General features: G+C 36.4%; 1 protein-coding gene across 3 annotated transcripts in view; it reads right to left on the bottom strand.

Moving 5' to 3' along the window:
• The window catches only part of VPS41 (VPS41 subunit of HOPS complex), a 107135-nt gene that overhangs the window by 25645 nt on the left and 60475 nt on the right, over positions 1-21015 (bottom strand). For all 3 annotated transcript variants that reach the window (XM_063158417.1, XM_063158410.1, XM_063158426.1), the window contains 8 exons: positions 19072-19218; positions 17794-17860; positions 11129-11226; positions 8615-8744; positions 6802-6917; positions 5335-5391; positions 3100-3161; positions 2122-2203 (listed from right to left, as the gene is read on the bottom strand). In XM_063158417.1, coding sequence (XP_063014487.1) covers positions 2122-2203; positions 3100-3161; positions 5335-5391; positions 6802-6917; positions 8615-8744; positions 11129-11226; positions 17794-17860; positions 19072-19218 — 759 coding nt within the window. The remainder of the gene's footprint in view (positions 1-2121; positions 2204-3099; positions 3162-5334; positions 5392-6801; positions 6918-8614; positions 8745-11128; positions 11227-17793; positions 17861-19071; positions 19219-21015) is intronic.

Below are 21015 nucleotides of genomic sequence, written 5' to 3'. Positions count from 1 at the left end.
TTTTAATCAATTATGCTAATTTCCTGAAACCTTTAAATGTGTACTCATCCCTGTAGGGGTGGGCTTTTGTAGACACCTTTCCATAACTGCTCCTGAATGCCTTCAAATACAGATTCTCTTTTATATTACCTCCTTACTAAAATTATGTTCAGTTTCACTTCCAGGTTGAGCAAAAGGCAACACAAGCACGTAACTCCCTCAAGCCACCACTGCTGGGCAGTAGAGGAACAGATCACAGCAAGGCTCTAGAGTCTTGAAACTAACACAACTAGGTTTCCTAGAGGACATTCATTGAAGATGAGAGATATCAAGAGATCAAAATGCAACCTTTGGTAGCCAAACAGGACTGCTTAATACAGAACATTCAAAAATCCTCTAAAATCACACACAAAAAACACTCACCCTGTGGAATTTGACACTGGGGTATCACTAATTCCTCTGCACAGGAAGGAAATTTCAGGCTTTTAGTTTACTGTCACCTTAGTTATTGGCAAATCATGCTAGATTTGAAACATCAGATTTCAGGCAGCAACTTATAAGCCTGTTATAAGACAACAGGCTTATAAGACAATATAACAGGTTATAAGACAATATAACAACTTATAAGACAATTCTGTTTTGAAATAAACTCTGTTTCCACATCTCAATAGTCTCCTCATCAGGGCTGAAAGCCATTATAGGCCAGTTACAATATGGTGTTTAATATCTGCTAGTTACATAGGTAAAAAATTCCACACAAGTGATCCCAAGCATTTCAAGGACCCCTTCATTCAGATCTGGCCTAATTTAGTGCATCCTTTATGATACTCAGGCATCTTTAGAAATCTAGGACAAGTTCTATGCAACTGAAATAGCAAAATAAGGCAGGCATTTTCTAGAACTGCAACTTGAAGCTGAATAATGTAATGGACTGCATCTCATGTATTTCTGAGAGATCCTGGGCCTAGGCTCTAAGAAGAAAAGAGAAATTCTAAAGGCTGAAAACAGCCAATTGTTTAGAAAGGCGGTAATTGAGGTGAGATGTTTTTGCAACAAACCTGCAAATATTGTTGTTTTACAGTCTGCTGGATGATGTAAGCGGAGACAAGACAAACATCCCTTCCAGACATTTGCAGCTAAAAACCAAAATGAACCCAAAAGAAGAAGCAGTGTATCAAAAATTCACCTGTACCTGCATTCAAGCCCTTTATTGGACAGGAGTAAAGAAACAGAAACATAGGATTTCAGCTTCAAAGTAGTAAAGAGTGCCCCAAACCACAAAGAAGTAATACTAAAGGCAAGGCTGGTTTTGCACTGGAGTGGCCCTGAAACTGAAGTCAGACATGTCAGAAATTCGTAACGCTGAAACACTTTTGGTTTTTGAACAGAATTAAATAGCTCAAAACCAGCAAGGGACTGCATGCTGTGAGATCTTAATAGTATGTCCTTTTTGGCTCATTGAGTTTGAATAGGAAGACATAAAATTCAGAAGTAAATGTACACATGTCACCAAAGGGAGTGTGCATAAAGTTTTCAATTGGTTTAGCAGTGACAGTACTAGGTTTTATGTCCTGTGCAATTTATTAACTGAGACTCTCACATTAAATGTGTACTGTTGTAGTAGCTGGCTTGTGACTAGGGAAAACACCAGGCAGCACAGAGTGCTCCTCTTTCTCACCACCATTTCTAGCACACAACACAGGTCTTCACTGCTCCTTTGCAATTCTTTAACAGTTAAAGCTGTGTAATTGTTGCAACGGACCTGGATTTGCCAGAATGACTGGCACCCACAGAGTCTATTTTCCTTAATACCTGGGGTAGTATTTTTAGGACATACTGGAAATGAATGAAAAGTAAATGGGAAAGATGTATTTAACTGTGAGCCTCTTAGCAAGTAAAAGCTTTGGGGTGGGTCTTTCACGTTGGAGACTGCCAACACGTAAAATATGTAGCACTATGCCTCCAATCTTGCTTTAGTAATTTACACATCAATCGGAAAGACAGCTGTCTAGAAACAAACAGAGATCTGGGACAGCAATACCAGAACAGGGCCATTAAATGTGATGCTTTAGATACTTGGTCAATACAAACAGTAAGTACAACATATAAATTACTTGAGTGCAGACATAGAAATTAACTTACTTTAAGCTGACCTATTTCTTTAAACTTGTAAACTTCAAATTCCCAGAGTTCTGTGTTTTTGCCAAGGATTTTCTGGCATTTTCTGCAAGAAAAATGAAAGAGATGATAACAAAAGTAGGTACAGAAAGTAATACAAATGTGACAGCATTACTACAAGGATTCCTTTCTTCTCCCTATCATAACACTTGTTAAAGTGACTTATTTTGACAACCACCACTTTAAGTACAGTATGCCAGGCTCTCCTCTCAAACCTTAAAATTTTGTTGCATCCAAGAGGATTAACTGCTTATTATGCATTCACCCATAGTGCTGAGGACCATATTAGCTTTCATTGAATCATGGCATGGTTTGGATTGGAAGGGAGCTTAAACATCATCTAGTGGAAATCCACACAACATAGACAGAGATGCCACCTTCTTGGTCAGCTTTATGAGTCTTTAATCTCTTTAAATTAAATTAAGTTAAATTAAATTTAATTTAAAAATAAAGTCTTTAAATTTCACCTGAGAAAAACTGAACACTTAAAAAGATATGCTTATGCTTACATCTACATGAAAACAAAAACCTTGAGTAATTTCTGATCCTTACTTTAGATTCCCATATTTGACATTTTTGTTTATACCTACACAAAATCAAATTATTTTCTGATGCTCTTACGTGCAATGACACACTAATAAACTGAGTTTATAAAAATCCAAAGAAAACCTTAGTCTTGAAAATCTAGTGTGACATTGAAAAATCAAGGCTTACTTTCAAAAATATATGCCTCAATTCCAGTTAAAATTTACAGCAACTTTTAGGTAACTACAGGCAAAAAAATATATGGCATTGCAATACACCTCTATGTTTTGAAACTTCAGAAATTCCAAAACACAGAAAATCAACATCTGCAAAAACATCAAAATCAAAAATTTGTTTTCGCTTTTCCCTACACAGACACACGTCAGCCAGCAAAGAAGATCTTTAATACTAGGTTACCGAGCAGCCAGGTCGTACTCTCCTTTCTCCATCAGGTGATTTATATAGGCTAAGCCAATGTCCTAGAGCAAATGAAAACAGAGAATTAGCTCTAAAAGTCTGGAAGTGAACTACCTGACTACTGTACAGAACTACGGTAACAGTAGTGCATACAACTGGAAATTCAAGGCCCCAAGTGCATCCCTTGATTCTCCTTTACCAGCAGGGCCCACAGAACAGTCAATACAAAATACTTGCATAGACTGCTCACAGTTTCAACTAAAGGTGCTCTTTTAAATAATTCCCATAACCTCACTGGTGCTGAGAAGATACCACCTCTAATTATTAAGGATTGTTTGAAACACATAGCTGATCTTGCTGTGCTTGAATTAATTCAAAAAGAAATCCACCAGTCATTGTATAAGACATGCTCTTTGTCAAAACCATTTGCAGAGAACAGCAAAAAGTTGGTTGAGAATATAAATCCTAATGCTGCTCAATAAAGTAGAGGAATTACTGCGAACTTAGCAAGATTATTAGTTATTACATACCAAATTTTCTTTCTCAAAGTTCATCACACAGGTTTGTTGTAAAATGTTTCTGATATGCATTTAATATATATTAAAAGTTCGGCATGAGCCTCCTAATGTAATCTCAACACTCATATCCATTTTGACACAGCCCAGTGTACTGATTGCATAGCTTAAGAATCACATCACTAAAAAAAGCACATTGAAAGAAAGAAAAAAAAAAAGAGGAGAAAAGAAAAAACAAAACTGTACAATGAAGTCCTTGTTTCTTAAAAAAATTAAACATTTGCATCTTCTGAGGCACAACATTTCTTTGATCCATATCAAGGAAAGAACTGACCATAGCAGAATATGAATAGGGGTGTGCAACAACTTCAACTGGTAAAACTACTACAAAGTTAGAAAAAAAATGGACATACACAAGATTTTAGGATTTCATTACGATAGGAACCACCTTCGTATTTTCAACTTCACCATTCTCAAGAAAGAGGCTGACAGAAATCGTCATTCTCCAGTGAACAGAGAAGATGGTTAAGGAAAAGAGATGTAGATCTGGCTGTTTTAGGATCTCTGTGCTCTGCTCAAGAGGTGCAGAGGAGCAGTTGATAATTACTTCCATCTAAAAAATCTCCAAGACTACCATACTTGTCAAGTACTCTGAATGTGGTGTCACTAGGCAGTGAGAGCATGGGTTGTTTCAAATCAGTGTACCACTAATCCTTCACTTAGGGCTTGATGTCAACAATTTGTTTCCTCAACACAGTCTGTTGGCTTTTGCTTTAGAGACCAAAATCTCAAAACTGCTTGTATTTCACTGAATTTAATCATTTATTGCAGAGCAAATTTCTGCAAAGCAAAAGAAAAGCTGTGGGGTTTCTTTATTTAGTTTGGTGTTTGCCTGTCTGGCTTTCTTTTTTTCCTCCTAATGCATTGCCAGGATTCCCTTTAACTCTTTACATCTTTTGCAAGGGTCACACAGTAGTTTTGTTAAATGCAAACTCTGTGATAGGTTATGGCATGCCATTTAAATCTTGATTGAACTTCTGGACTACACAAGAGTAAAACTTTTTAAGACATACTGATATACAGCATGCTTATAACACCAGTACTCTGGCCAAAAAATTAAACACATCTTGAATATTTTGTACAGATTTCAATTTAAAGCAGCATCAGTATTAGTGAATTTAAACAAAGCAAACAAACAAAAGATAAAATTAGTGACACTTTTATGTCTATTACACCATTTCCCCTTTTGTTTTAAACATTGATATCCTTTGTTGCTCTGTGAAAGGGACTATAAACATAGGAAATAACTATGTGTGAGAAAAGGAGCATCTCTTAAACTTTTTACAAAATCCTGTCACATTTACGAGGTACAAGTTAAGGGGAAATTTGTCACTCCTGCCAGCAATCTCTAATAGTGAAATACTGTGTGTTACTTCAAACAACAGTAAATTTAATACAAAAGTAAAAGCAAACAAAAATCCCCATCAGTAATCAGAGAAATGGAATTCTCTTCCTTTCAATGCCAATAGCACCTTCATAAAATGCAGATCCTTTCATGTTTTATGGACTAACAGCTGAAACCAAGAAATCGGATGCCAGTTGGAGTATACCTAACAGTTATTTCCTGGTGTTATAAAAAACAGGGAATGTATTTGTTGCATCTCATGGCATTCTAAAAGAAAGATGATATTATATTTTGAATATAAGTTTTGAGACTTACCAAAATCTTGTGCTTTTTTATGGTTTTTTGACTGATTTCAGCTGCCATCAAAGCTTCCTATATTCAAAAAGGAGAAAACCGAGATACCAGTCACATACACAAACTTTCAATACAGAACTGTATAAATCAACTCTTTTTCAGAGTAGGGTGTTGGAAGCACTAGAATTTTTAATGCCATGGTTGGATGAACAGCTTTGAATTCCTACCCAAACAAAAGCAGTCAAGCAAAGAGCAAACTACTTTTGTTTCCATCTGGGTTCACTCCACATTATTATATTAAGATCAAATCACAACAAAACACACAATGCAATCACATTTCATCATTTTCAAAAGAGATCACTTCACTACCAAAACCTGTGAAAAAAATCAACAGGAAAAGGGGTGAATGGGGAAAGCTACCTTTGGGCCAGTTCGCCAGCCCAAATGTCTTCTTCAGTCAGAATGATTTATATTTAAGTGTCATTTGCTGTTCTCCTCCTTCTATTTTTTTCGAATGTATAGAAAAAAATCTGGCACTTTTACAAATAAAAATGAAACCTTTAAGATATATCATAACAGGCCTGTCTACTAACTTGAATGGCTTTCATAAAGGCACACACACAGCTGTCACTTGCAAATTACTGGAGTCTTCAGGGACCAAATGCCGTGATTTACATATATTGCAAAACTACACTCATCATACAAGTTTGCTATTCCAATGGAAAAGCATCCACAAGGACTAAACAAATCTGCATGAGAAATATCATGATTATATTAGCAAAAGCAACGCATGCTGAATGGCTTTTCCACATTTTTTTCTTCTAATGGGCACACAACAAACATAAATTAGAATTTGCAAGTTAACTTTATGCATCATAACAAATGTTCTAAGTCAATAAATACAGGATATTAGAATTCAGACCACTGCGTGCGTGTTCATATGGTATGAAAGAACTTATTATTACTGTTTTAGGTGTTTAGATATGCATACTCAAACATCAGTATTTACACAACCAAATGGTGAGCTGTTTTTTTTCCAAGAGAGCTGTATACCTTTGTCTTTTAATATTGGATGAGCTTTATTGTGAGCAACACTACTTTCAGCAAGTGCAGGTACAGTTTAAGACCATAATATTTTACTTTTAAAAGCACAGCTCATTAGTTAACTCTTCTGCTATTCTAAAGCCAAAACCCAGCTTTAATAATTTTCAGTGTGAGCTAATACATTTCATAACTGATGATGAGAGCAGTATTTTCAGCATCTAGTTCAACTACCTCACTTGAGTGAAATTTTGATTAGTTGTTTCAGTAGTGAGATTAACTCTGTAAGAGATGGAGTAATGCATAGTCAAGTCCCATCCTTTACAAGCATTTACTCAATCACTGTAGGAACAGAAATATCCAATCCAAATGACTTAGCAAATTCCATCATCCTACTTCAATTTCCAAACAAGGAAAGTCTGAAGGAAAGAATGATGTAAAAATTACTTCATATTTCTTCTTTTCAAGAAGCCAGTCAATGTGATCATCCTGGTCCCGCTCTTTGGCCACAACCACATCTCTTGGGCTGATGATGTAAAAAAGCGATTCACCTTCCGAGTACTCTGCAAATGCATACACAGTTTTAATATTTTTACTACATTTTCTTTAAGTAAAGTTCTGCTTTTTAGCATACCCTCGAGGGGAATTTACAAAGAGGAAGACAGCAAAGCTGCTCCTGAAGGACACACTAGTTTGGATGCTGTATTCTCCAATAAATTAAAAGTGGTTTAAATGGCTAAATATATTTTAAAAAACCACTACAACTTATTGCAAATTCTGATTCATCCACTATGTGCAAACTTTATGATGGTTTAGAACCCATTATTATACTCTTAGAGGACTATTACACTACACAGCCTGCAATAAACTTACCCTTCCCATCAAGGTCAAGGCCATCAAAAGCATAAATGATAGATGCCATAACCCCTGGGGACACAGTACATCATTACAGCAATGCATTTACAATGCTGCAAGTTAAGGTTATATGTATAATGCATTTTCTTACACCATAAGCCTTTATTTTTGAGTAAGCTGAAAGAAAAAGTACTAAAAGGTCTAATCAAATGCAAAAGATGATTGCTCTAAATAGTTATCATTTGGACAGAGCCATGAAGAAACATGAATACTTTGTAGGTACAGAAAAGAAAACCACTCACTGTCCAGATGAGTTTCTATAAACACATACAAATACACTCCTGAAGTGATAAGCAATTCACAAAATAATGCTTGTCTTAAAAACATACGTAACATTTAGACTTTTCAGGTAAACTAAAATATTCATAAAGCATAAAAGTACAGCTCTGGACATCAATGTTCTGCTTTGGAAGATGTACAAAAAATCCCAATTCTACTGATAGCAGCATTGATGTTTTTGAGGTCAGGAGCAGATATACTATATTTCTAGTGGCTTAAGGGCATAAATGTACACAAAGAGGTTTGCCAAGCCTATGATTTGAAGCATGCTGGCAGAGGAGATACTTAAAATTCAGATTAATGGATTTTAAAAGCCAGAAGAAATGCTTCTGTATAAGACAGGCTACATAATCTTCACCAAGGAATTCTGCATCAGCTTTGCCATGCATTTTTCTGAGCTACAACATATAGATCAGAAAACTACCCCATCTTTAAAAGACAGCATATATTGTGCCAGGGCTTAATGTCCCTTCCTGTTACATAATTAAACCTATCTTGTAGGTGGAGCTTGCCAAAATCCAGTTCCTATTAATTCCATTTTACCATTTGAGGTCTGTAATACAACTGGCAGCTTCGTCAGTACAGAGAAGCTAAATATCAATGGGCCCCTTTTAAGTTGACCCATGTACATCTTACTGTTGAAATGATACTTATTCAATCTTTCCCTCTAGAGCAGCTTTTCCAGACATTGTGCCACTCATTTCATTATTCCTGAAGCCTCTTGTGTAAAAAGAGCTCCTATGGATCATATGTTGAATAAATCTCGTTCAAAGATACTGCCTTCGACAATACTGGATATTACATGAGGTATACACTTCTGCCTTCTCCAGTATATCTGACCTAATAGATGGCATTAAAATCATGATGTTTAAATACACACATTTATTTTCTTTCATATGACTGGTTCTTGTGGATTTCCACTCTACACTTCAGTGTCATAAGCAGTTACAGCTGTTCAAGGAGATGACAAAAAAATGACATAAAAATGAAAAGGGAGGATAAGTACACCCAAATCTTTTTTTAAGTGGGTCTGAAAACAAAACAAAACAATATTGAGAATACCTACCTAAATGATAATCACGACATTCATTTTCCTGAAATCCTCGTACTGTTAGTGCATCAGAAGAGATCTCTTCACAGGACTCAGGCAGGGGTTGTACAATATCAAGTCTAGGCCTTGCACAACACTCCACTTCCTAGAAAAATGACACCTTAGTCACTTCCTACGTGATTTACCTTAGCAATACCAACTGGTGGTCATCTAGAAACAAGGCTGAAATTGAACAGCTGCAAACATTCACAAACGTGCAGTACTTTGCACTGGCTACTCAGCTGCAAATCATATAAGTTGCAAAGCTGTGCTCCACAGAGTAATTGCATCTGGAACTCAGAGAGAAGTTACTCCAAGTTACCCAAGTTACTCTTTGATTGCTTTCCTCGAAGGAGATCAGTCTGGAGGAGGAGGTATAGATAGACATAGGTCCAATCCTACCCCTGGAGTTTGCTTGCTCCTTCTCTGCTCTTGGACACAGAAGTTTTCTGGGCTATCACAGATGACTATTAACTCCTTCATTCAACAAGCAACAGAACAATTTAGAGCATATACCCAGCTGGGCTCATGCCCTGAAGGACAGAGCTTTATGAGCCTGGTATTCTGGTATTAAAATAATTTTATTTTTTTTAAGCTGGTATTTGATAGGCAGCTAGCAGCAGCAGGGAAAAATTAATCTGAGAATAATACAAAAACTTTGCTGTTCTGATGAACTTAGAGTAAAATGAACTTTCAAGTGCAATGTAGGTGGCTATGGTAAAATGACATAATGGATTTTCACCTTCTGTTCAAGTGAAACTGCTGTCTTCAACTAGCTGCATTTTTAATTAAGTCAAGGTCCAAGACAATCCTGAAGTTTTCTACTTCAGGCTGTGAATTACAGCAAAATATAGAATAAAAGACCAAGAACATACAGAAAGTGGATTTAAACAGCTCTAACTTACTCATTTGGAAGTAGCACCACTAGGGTCTTTTCTTAATTTAACTATTCCAGGAAAAAAATACCCAAACCAAAAAAACTTTCAAAGCAAGTTCAACTGTGATCTAATTTGTAATAAGTAAGAAGCTGTCATTTGCAAGCTGTGAAATCGAATGTAGGAAGACAAGTGTTCCTTGCAACTAAAGGACACTTTTGTAGTGAGCAGCAATTCTGCTGGAAGCTCAGGCAGTTTGGGCTCCACACGAACAAGACAAGTGAACCAAGACACTAACAAAGGAGTTCCCGTCACAACAGGACACAGATGCACCATCAGGGACAACTGTACCTCTGCTTCTCCTACAGCTACCCAGAGAACTGAGAAGTTAGTGAAGTCCAGCATTTGGAGTTTGTTTAAAAGGCTAATTAAAAGCAAATACATGAGAAAAACTTTTTCCTATGTTCAATTACCATTATATCACCTGAAATTCCCTTTTCATCTTTCTCTCCTAAAGCAATTAAAATGACTTTAACCTTTAGCAGTCACTACCTTGTTTACACTAGCTCCTTTCCTGTACTACTTTTTCATTAACAGTGGTGTCCCAATTTCCTTGCTCCCTAGCATTTCAGGCACCTCTTCCTCCCCCCTCCTTTTCCCATTTGTCTGCTTTCTTGTCTTTCACCGACTCTCCCACGCTGTGCTGTCTCTTTTGGGAAACATTGCTGTGACATTATTTTTCTCCTTAATATAAATAAAGAAATAATAATCTGACATCCTGAAGTAGAACTAGAAGCTAACCCCACTGATTTCAGAAGGCTCATGCATTTGTTTGAACCTACAGCATTTCATTGCCTAGCAACTAGTGCATCCAGTTTCTTAAGGTTACTATGGTGATGGTTGTCTAATGCAGACATGCTTATCAAAGAGATGATCAAGAGCATCTGCCATTCTCACGCTGCAGCTTCAAGGATTTCCTCCACTGCCTTGCCTTTTATTTGGCAATACGAAATCAATGTTGGAGACAGACACGGCACTTGTCCATGCACAGTAAAGACAGCTGACAAGAATTCTAAATTCTACCTCTCCACACATGGATCTGATGGTACACAACTAAGGATCTTAGAAGAACGGGAGACAATGATGCCACTCACTCACAATCATTCATTCCACTCCACAGTCACTCTTATGCTTGAGTTTATCAACTTCCCTACTCTTGTTTCTTTTGAGATACAGTGTCAGCAAGCTCCTCTTATGGCCAAACAAGATTCTTTATTTCTTCTGGTGCAGAAACATCAGGAAGAGAGAAAAGGAGAGAAAAAGGAGCTGGGGGGGGACAAAGGAAGGAAAAAAAGAGCAAGAAGGACTAGCTAGAGACCTTCTCTGCATTCTGCAAGAAAAGAAGGAACCCAACGTGATTTCTGAAAGGTAAGCACATTAGTCTTCAACATCACACCTCCACTGACCTTGTTTTATGGATCAGAGACATTCCACTGTTCACTACCAGCAGACTACAATTTTTTTCTTAGATAATCATATTTATATGACTAGTTTAAGGCCCAACTCACAGGCCAAATTAATGTTGTGAAGAAACTCTGAGATAAATAAAAACTACCGTTTTTTCGGAGATCTCCTTTACATATGAAAGTATAACAAGCTGGTCACAGAGAGGTGCAAGTCCACTGACGTAGAATTCAGTGTCAAATTGGAAAACTGAAATACAGGAAAGAAAAACAGACTCAAAACCATGAAAGTGTATGAACTACTGCCTAAGAAAAACTTGCTGATTTTCAGAGACAATCAACAGCATACAGCAACACCTTAGAGAACTGAAGACTCAACACATGTAACAAACCCAGAAATTTCCCAGTTGGATCAGATGAAGATCTATATTTAACAGATTAAATTACATTAAAGTTTGCAAAAGGAAATGTTTGTGCTCCAGGTTGTTAGAGATGAAACATCTGAAATGAAGGTGCAGTCTGATTTTCAGTAATCACATTGAAAAAGGAAGCAAAACAAAAATCAAACTCAATAAAATATGCAGTAAGTAGCACAACTTCATTGGTTTGCATATACATAGCATGTTCATGTGGCCATAAGAGAATTGCACCTGCTACATCTATTGGTATACAGGAAAACACAAAGATCATTATTTATTTATCATCACTTTAAACATCACAAAATAATTTGCAGATACAATCATTACAAAGAAAACAACAGTTTATAGTACCTTTTCTTGTTCATAAAACTGAAAACATACTTTTCTGAAATTGGTCTTGAAATCGAGATAGTTATATGAGATTATTTCAAGAAAGAGAAAGAAAAACAGAGTGCTGAACTGTATTTACAAAAAGACTTAATAAATGAGACCTCTGCCACAAACAGCTCTTTGTTTTTATTCTGCTGGATTTACAATGCACCACTTTTTGTGAACTCCTCTTTCATGGGGACAAAACCAAGAATCATCCAAGTGCTTACATTAGCAAGCCTTGTAACTATAAGCTTTTAAAAAAAGCATCAGATACTTCATTAATTTCTCCCAAAACATGGTTTTAGGAGAATCTAAGCATAAGTAAGAAACAAAAAGTTTCCTTCCTTACTGTTTAGCATATTAAACTGCTAATATATATATATATACTTACTAAAATTTTCTAGCAAGGCAAACAGAAAATACAGCATAATGACATTAAAAATAAAGCTGATTTTCTTCAGCTAAAATAATAAGAAGGAACAGGAGAAATAATTGTCCTCTCACAAAAGGAGAAAAAATATAATGAAACGGAGTATATATTTGACACCTGTCTCTCTAGGAATAACCAAGCACTGTTTCTCTTTTAATGACTGCTGACACTTTGGCATCACTGAAGGACCACACTATAGCACAGGGGTAGAGCACTCAATCCATTCACAGAGAAGAGGTTCACATGTGTAACCACGTATGTAATTATCTCGCTCTAGCCTACAAGACTGATGAGATTACTTTGACTGTGTCACATGTTGCTCTCAGTGATGATTTAAAACAAATCAGTTCAAAACTGATACCTTACTACATACCTTATTCTCAGTTTAAAATTTAGTATTTAGCATTTTAAAAGAATATGGAAGGCTGGAGAAAAAACATGGAAAAGAAAAAACAAAGTGAAATCCAGAATACTATCAAAGAAACTTTAAATTCAGCTTTACAGAAGGGCTAGGAGAACGGTCTCAAAGGCATGTAAAATACTGCGGTTTGTATTTGAAGACGAAAAGACCAAGGTGAATTAGCATTTATAATTATTATAGACACAGCTTTAAAATCCATGTGTATTTCTTTGTCTTATATTAGAATTTAAGTCCCTTTTGCCAGTGAAAATGCTTGTAGTGCCCAATGTAATGGTGTATTTAAGATCAACAGAAGTACTGATATGTGAAACATAAATAAACAAACAAATAAGAATCACCACTTCAAATTTTGTTTTTGAACAGAATATAGTTTCCTTGGTTTCACTACCAGCTTTCTCTTAGCTCATCTTTCTCAAGAGGCGTTGTTGAAACACAATGCTCTAGCTCTGCAGCTACAGCCTTGAAAAAAGAATAACTGGCATAGACAGTGCTTCTTGACCTGATAAAAACCTTTGATGCTGCTAATCAAAAAAGTCTTACTGAAAAAAGAAGATGGAAGTAACAGCTGCACAGAACAATAATAGGTTAAACTGACTTACTCTTTGGACACCGTGTTGTGATCAAGGAGGAAAAGAAATCCAACATAAAGGCAATGCAGAAATGCTGTTAATTTGAAAAGGATCTAAAATAATTAAAACAAATGCAGTATTGAAGTAAATGGAAATGACTGAGGTATGGCCATGTGTCATACATGTTTATGCCTGTCATAAGAGAAGATAGAAGACAGGCTGACAGTGGATTTACTCCATGTTCAGCATCTATGTACAGATGTCAAATAAATTACCTGGAAGCCAAATGAAGAAACCTGTAAATCTTTTTTGCTGCTCATTAAATGAAATGTATGAAATACACTAAAATACAGAAATGAAACTATATATGCTATAATATTTACCTAAACTGCATAGCCACTTTCTCTGGGATTTAAAGACCCACGCGTACGTGACACTGAAACTAAAAGGAGCCAATATTGTTTAGTCAAACCTCTAAAAGTAGCCCCTGCTTTACCACAGCAGATTTTGAAGAGTAAAACTTTGGTTATAGTCAGAGTGTTTTACCTCTGATTCCACCTAGAAGCACTGGTGGTGGGGATACCATCTTGAGAACTCTTAAGGGTATGGTGCATTGTGACCTATAACAATGAATACAAATTCTGCAGATGTTTTTAGTGAGCTAGGTAATTATGCAAACCAAAACAGAATACAAAATGGCACGATTTGATTAGCTATTATCTTGTGCATGGAGTTGCACTTGACGTAAAATATAACTTTTTTTCCCCCAACAGTATGCGAGTTCAGTTCCAACTAGAGGACAAGAAAAGGCCTCACTTAAATATCACTTAAGCTACAAAGCCGATTTTCTGAAAAACTCTTTATTTCCACTGAACCAAGAACACTTTGTTAACGAACAAGAAAAATATTCAGTCTTGAAGAATTTTGGGGCTTCGAAATTCTGAGGTTTGATGACAAAGAAGTCAAAATCTTGAAGAATTTTGACTCATTTTATGAAGAAATTTATAAATTATAAGTTTGGCTTGTGGCAAAACAGATGAACAAAAGTCTAAGTAGAATCAACTATATAACTAGGTTTGGGTTTTTTCTTCTTTTTTTTGGCTTCTCAGAGTATAGCAGACTTGCTTAAATGAAATGTTTGCATAAATCACCTTATGAAGTAAATTTCCTGATCATCACATTCATCAATTAAGCCTTACATTCCGTCTACATAAAGAGAAATATGTCGGCACATTAGATCCCATTAATCTCGCTTTACAAACAAGAAAATAAATATTCCCATGTATTCAGATTGAAATGTGCAATCTCAATGCATGATGCTAAGTTGCCATGCAGGTGTGAAGCTACTCTCTTGTAAAACATACAGATATGTTGTTACAAGCATAGCCTTGAAACATGTAATTTTTAAAACAGAAAACTGCTTTGTGGGAAATTCGCTAGAGTGCAAAGGGAGACAGGTATTCAAGAGACATTGCTGCCTGGCTTGTACCTGTAATTGAGCTGAGATTCCTCAGACAAAATCTGGACAAAAGTAAATTGAACAGAAATTCTATAATCAACTTGAAGTCTTTTACATAATTCTGGTGTTTATCTCTATTTTATGCTATCATTAACAACCCGAGTAACTGAGGCAGAGATAAAGTACTTCTCCATAAAAGTATATAAAATCCTGCCAAGGCCAAGGAAGACTAAATTTCCTATTTTCCTTTGAAAAGGTATTATATCAACTGGAAAGTCTAATTAGTTATTTAGCAACGAGCCTTCTCTTGGGCTCCAGTTGAGGAAGGGTTCCCTGTTCAGAGCAGAAGCTGTGCAGCATTACAGCTTTTGTACACGCTTCAGGAGTGAGCACAGAGGTCAAGCACTCTTTAAGAAGGATCACAATGGCATTTAGTCCACGTTAAGCCTGTAATTCAATACCAATACCTTCTAATCAATACACTACTTCACAGCAGTTGCTGACAGAGCTAAACTGATAGGATCTGCTCAGCTAACATATGTTTAAACCTAAATAGAAACACTCACTTGGAGTTTATCTTTGACACTGAATGAGGACTCTCAGAGGTAATGAACTGTAGCAAAAACAATAGTAAGATTACTGAAGAAAAGCACCACTAATATACCGAAAGATGTAAATTGAATTAGCAATGCCACATGAATCTCAGTGCATGAGACTTGTATAATTCATCTATTTTTTCCTACAGATAATCACAGCATTATCTTCTTTAAGATAAAACATGCAGAACAGTTCAGCGGTGTAACTTTCACACATTGTGGGGTTCAGCATCACAGCAGATAGTGAAATTATTTACCACCTTAGAGTAAGTATAGCTAATTCTTGAGACAAGCAGAAGATGAGGAAGTACTTTGTTAAACAGGATCCTATGCACCTAAATTGCAATGCAGGAAATACTGTTTCCTTGTTCACCGGACTGCAAAGAACTGAAGGAACACTTATTATCTACTAAAGCCATCACAGTTTTCTATGATACCACTATAGAACTAGGGGCCCTCAGAACGGCTTTAAAACAGCATAAACCTGAAACTGTTGACATGTGACAGGACACTGTTTTATCATAGACTCCGTATGTATTACCCTGATGACCAAAGAAGCAACTATGAAGTTTCCTGTTCCACTTCTGGTTTTCTTTCCAGGTGAAAAATTGTAAAAGCAGGGAGAAAAAAAATTCAAAAAACACCACACCACTAAACATGACAAAAGTAATACTGTGTTACAGGTTTTGCTTTTTCTAAGTCTGTTGACAAGATCTTATGAGTCAAAATATTTGAAGGATACTCAATTGTTCTTGCATTGAAGGGTTATATTCTTGTTTTGTATAAATTCTTTACTTTATGCAAGCATATAAATTTATACATTCACTTTGGATATTAATGGTCTTGCAAAAAAACCTATACTGTTTGCAGGTCTGATATAAGATCAGATTTTCTGGCTATACCTTTGAAAAGTAATGATGAAGTAAAATTGAAATGGATGTTATGGCATGACATACTGCAGTCAAGAAGGCTTTCAGTGTGACTCTATGAAAGACTATTAATTTATACTGAGACTTGAACAAACAATGTCTCTCTCTTTTCCGTCCCAATCCTCCCAGGTTCTAGAGTGACGTGGACGGCATTTATCAAAGCAATTTCAGTGCTTTGACTTGAAACCAGAAAATAAAATCTCAAGCACATCATTAACAGGTTAAGTGAGATCAAATACCAGTCCTCTATACTACAGAGAAAACCACAGGCCAGAAATTTTAAGATGAAAAAGTCTTTATCCTTCATGTCTGCACCTAAATAGCCCAATGACAGCTTTTTATGCTTTTTAATCAAGTTCCAATAGACAGTCACCTAAAACTAGCACCATCCATATAAGCACATTACAGATGAAATAGAAGTTACCTCTATTACCACATACCTCAGTATGTGACCAAACTAATTTAGTTATTTTCTAAAAGCTACTTACAGATACAGAAAATATTATATACAAGATCTGAGGCTAAAACTCATGACCAAACGTTTCCTTGTTAAAATTATTGTGAATATCCTAGAATTCTGCAGTTAAATAGTCTGTTTGCACTATGTAATCCTAAACATCAAATAGCTTTCAGGTCTCAGTTAATTCTCAGGCACACCACCAATCTCTCAGTATTCAGATTCCCTGCAGAGCTTAACAAGTCTCCTAGATGATTTTCAAAAGCTTTTTTAGAACAGTCCCTTCCTGAAATCAGAAAACAGAGCATACACACACATATGCCATACACCATTCCAAACTGACATGATTCAGGATCTTGCTTGAACATCCTATTTACAATCTCATGTTACTACAGTCAAGGGAGCATCAACGCCTACAAACTGTTTCCCACTCTGATCTGCAGAGTCAGAGGGCCTGTTTATCTTCAGAGGGCCAGCACTATCTGTTCCTAGATACATCTTTTCCCCAGCAGACACTTCTGGGGACACTTGTGTCTTTTTGTTTACATCCCCACTTCCCTTCCAAATTTTCTTTGAATTCCACTTTGGAATTCAAATTATTGGAAAAGTCAAGAACTTTTCCAATAATCAGCAATAATAAAAATTTATTCACATCAGATTAGCTAGAAAAATAAGAAAGCAAATGAAAATATGAAATTCAAAAGCCAAGAAAGGAAACAAAAATAAATTAAAATCAATTTCCTAGCACTACACCAGAGATTTTTATGGGGGGAAAAAAAAGAGAAAAATGTTATGAATAGTGTACTCAAACAACATATAATCAAATAAAGTAGTATCTATTTTCTCTTTACTGCTACAGTGACCATCAATCATTCAGGCAAGATGAAAACTCAAGTTCTCTAAAGGAATCTGTATGAAGGGAAAGTTAAGCTATCCACTGTTCACACAAGTATGTTTGATTTTACATCATCACAGAACTTAAGGTTCTCTAGAAAAAACCCTCACACCTAGGCAAGAGGGCATTATGACAACCTCAGCAACTAAAACTGAGGAGACATTTACGTTACAAATACATGTTGCCTCCAAAGCCTAACAGTTTTGTTCTGGCTAGCATGTAGAAGACTTCTAAAGCTTTTTGGGAAGGAGTGAATTCATACAACCATACCTATTTCCACGTAGCGGTTCGGAAGGTCACGCATTTCACTGGCATGCCGTTCTTTTACTGAGCAAATCTAGGAAACAAGAGATTTGAATTGTTACAATAAGGAAGCTGTAATTCCTAAAATGACACTACCTTTGCCTCAATAATAAAAGCAATTTCCGGGAATTCTCCAATATGGATTTCTTTATTTTGAAAAACACAAGCTGTGAAACAGTAATGATGCATCAGTAAAGAAAACCACACAGAAAAGTAGTGGCTGTAGTTCACAGCCTTATAAATACACTGGAAGAGAAGAGGACCACATAGGACCACATAAAAGAAATATGAAAATACATGCCCACTGTGGTTTCTTCACAGAGGCATTTATTTATGAGTTTGGTTTTGGTGTCTTCTCACACTTTGTGTCTCACTACCTTTCAAGGTACCTGATTCCTATTCACTAAGTTTGCTATTGCTCCTCCCAGTTACAAGAGGGGAGTATGTATATACAAAGAAATGCAAATAACCAAATGTTGTGAAGCATTTAGAAGGCAAACAGAAGGGGGAAGACAGATGACAAACTTAGGACAAACCTCCTCATTTATAAAACTCTAAGCTTAACGCTCCAAAAGCTTTTTACATGTCACCTACCTCACTCCATCCTCCCTTTCCATCTATTCCTATCAGGCACTTTTAATTTCCCACTGTGCGGTGATGCAGCAGTCTGTTATTAGAAAAAGCTAACAGGCTCGTAACAAACTCATGTCATATGCTGGTCTGAGCAAATGATAATCAGTCTGCACCACACAAGTTTGAAATGCCAGTTTCCTGTTGAAAGATAACAAAACCCTAAGCAGCCTGTCCTGCCACCCACCCTTTTTTTCCCCCCATGGTTGACCAAAATCATGTGGCTGTTTTAGCAGCTGCAACCTCCTCAGCCCCCAAACCAATCCCCTCACAAAAATACCTCATGGTTAGTTGTTCTTCCTTAATGCTACTCCAAAGAAATGAATTCAACAGCACACTGAAAGCTTTCCAAAGACAAAATCTCTCCAAGGAGTGAAATGTCCCTGAGGAATACATTCACTGCATGCCCTCACACTGAGATCTGTCTGACTGCTGGGTGCCTATCACTCCTCCTCCTAGTGAGGGTGAGTCCAATGACATTTCTAAGGCAGCAAGAGTTCTGAACACTGGTCAAACCAAATTCTATTTTTTTTCGATTGTCTTTACTTTTCAGAAACAATCCTCTGTTTGTCTGTTATAACAGCAAGCATTTATTACAAAGACAGGTAATTGCACCTTTACTGAATTTCCCCAGCCAATAATCAGCGTTAAATTATCCTTCCAGCAAAGGCTGCAGGGATACATATCTGGGCGAAGGCTTATGTCATCTCGAGGCACGTTGGTAATTCTTTGCTTGGAGATCATGTCAAGTATCTTCACACCCTGAAAGTTTAAAATCAAGAGAACTTTATTCAGTGTGACAAACTCCTACTCACCATTTTGCACGCTAAGGCAGCCAGAGCAGTTTATGGCATAAATTTCAGAGCAGGGCTGAGTGTGCCACCAGAAAAAACTGTTGATACAAAACCCCATCTAACCCAGGAAGTGACAAAAGAAGTAAAGGGATCAGAGTAATTTAGATGTTTTAAATTCACATGTCAAATAAAAAGACATAATAAGTGAATGAGTGACAGACTAGCAATTCCAGTCATGAACCAGTTCGGTTTATTAGGTTGGTGCTACTCCTGGAGAAATCAAATGAATCCCAGCCTTTTCACAACAGTCCCTGCAGAGACACAGAAATTTCCACCGTGGAAAAAGAAAAGCAACAGCACATTAAGATAAACTAATTCAGTCTCAAGATATGCATTTCAACTCTTATGAAAACAGGAAAGTGAGCATATTTAAACAATGTTTGGGTTTTTAATTTTTTTTTACTTTTTGTGATTTTTTATTCCCTCTTCAGGAAATCTCTTACACTAATAGAACAAGAAATTAAAACCCAGGAAGATTAAAGTCATTCAAGAGACAGAGGAAAAAAAGAACCAATAATTAGATTTTTCTGTATCATTTAGACAAGGTAAGCTATAACCTTTCCAATAGCAAATGGAGGTTAATTTCAAAATAAGTAATGACTTGTTCTTCATAATTTAAAACATAAGTCTCAAAAATAAAATGTTTTGGTAGGTCTTAGAGAGTGAGTCTTCAAATCACAGAAAAGGGGGATGGAAAAGACCTTGAAAGGTCAGCAACCATGATGCCATGCCATGTTAGGATTTTCCTAGTGGCAAAACTGATTTAAAAGATTCCCCTGCCTATTTCTGTCCCCCCCCATTGTGAGTTTCTATGTCCTCAGCTGTAAAAGTCATGGTCTAAGCCAGGGGGGTTATGGTCTAAGCCAGGTTTTGCCTCTTTTTTAACCACAAGGTAAGTGGTATGAGGGTGGGTGTGGGATTTTTTTTCAGTGATCTTTGTCACTGAGTAACTGTGAGCATGGAACACACTTCCACTAGCAACTCATCAGCTAGCAGACATCAAGGTTTCAAAAACAAACAAACAAACAAACACAAACAAACAACAACTTACCAAAACATCTGCAATGTACAGAACGCAGATGTCTAAGTAACATAAACAATATTATCCTTTGTGTTTTCTGAGCTCATCTGATACAATTTTTAATCTTGCTTGAATTGCATTTTAATAAAGTTGCTTTTTATAAATCTCACCACTTTGTCTCCAAGGATGATTTTTAGTGACCCATACCACACCTTCTGTTTTTCTACATGGCAGCAAATCTTATATGGGATAGACCAGCTCTTGTTTGAAGTAGCTTTCAAACTAACAGTGTAGGATCTTCTTTGGTTATAAGTGTTGAGAGACAGTTGTTTAATATAGTAAGTTTTACATAGGAGTAAGCTACTTAGAGTTATAATATCGTGTGCTATAGTATGTTGCTTGCTTAGGTTTACTTGCTTAGCATAAGTAGCTGGATTCTTTTGAAGTCTTAGGTGGTAAACTCTGAACTTACACCTGTTGTTTTTGGCTGCTAATTAATTATTAATTTTCTTTTTAGTAGCTGGTACAGTGCTGAATTATGGATTTACTGTAAGAATAATGTTGATGGCTCACTGATATTTTAGTTGTTGCTATGTAATTTCCCATGCTCTGCCTGCGAGCAGGTGCACAAGAAGTGAGCAAGGAATCAAAAGGGTCCCTTTGGCTCTTTGGAGCTGCCCACTG

The sequence above is a fragment of the Melospiza melodia genome, chromosome 1, assembly GCF_035770615.1.
Source record: "Melospiza melodia melodia isolate bMelMel2 chromosome 1, bMelMel2.pri, whole genome shotgun sequence".
Lineage (NCBI taxonomy): Eukaryota > Metazoa > Chordata > Aves > Passeriformes > Passerellidae > Melospiza > Melospiza melodia.
Note: the sequence above shows the minus strand (reverse complement) of the source record. Positions and strands in the feature narration are given on the sequence as shown.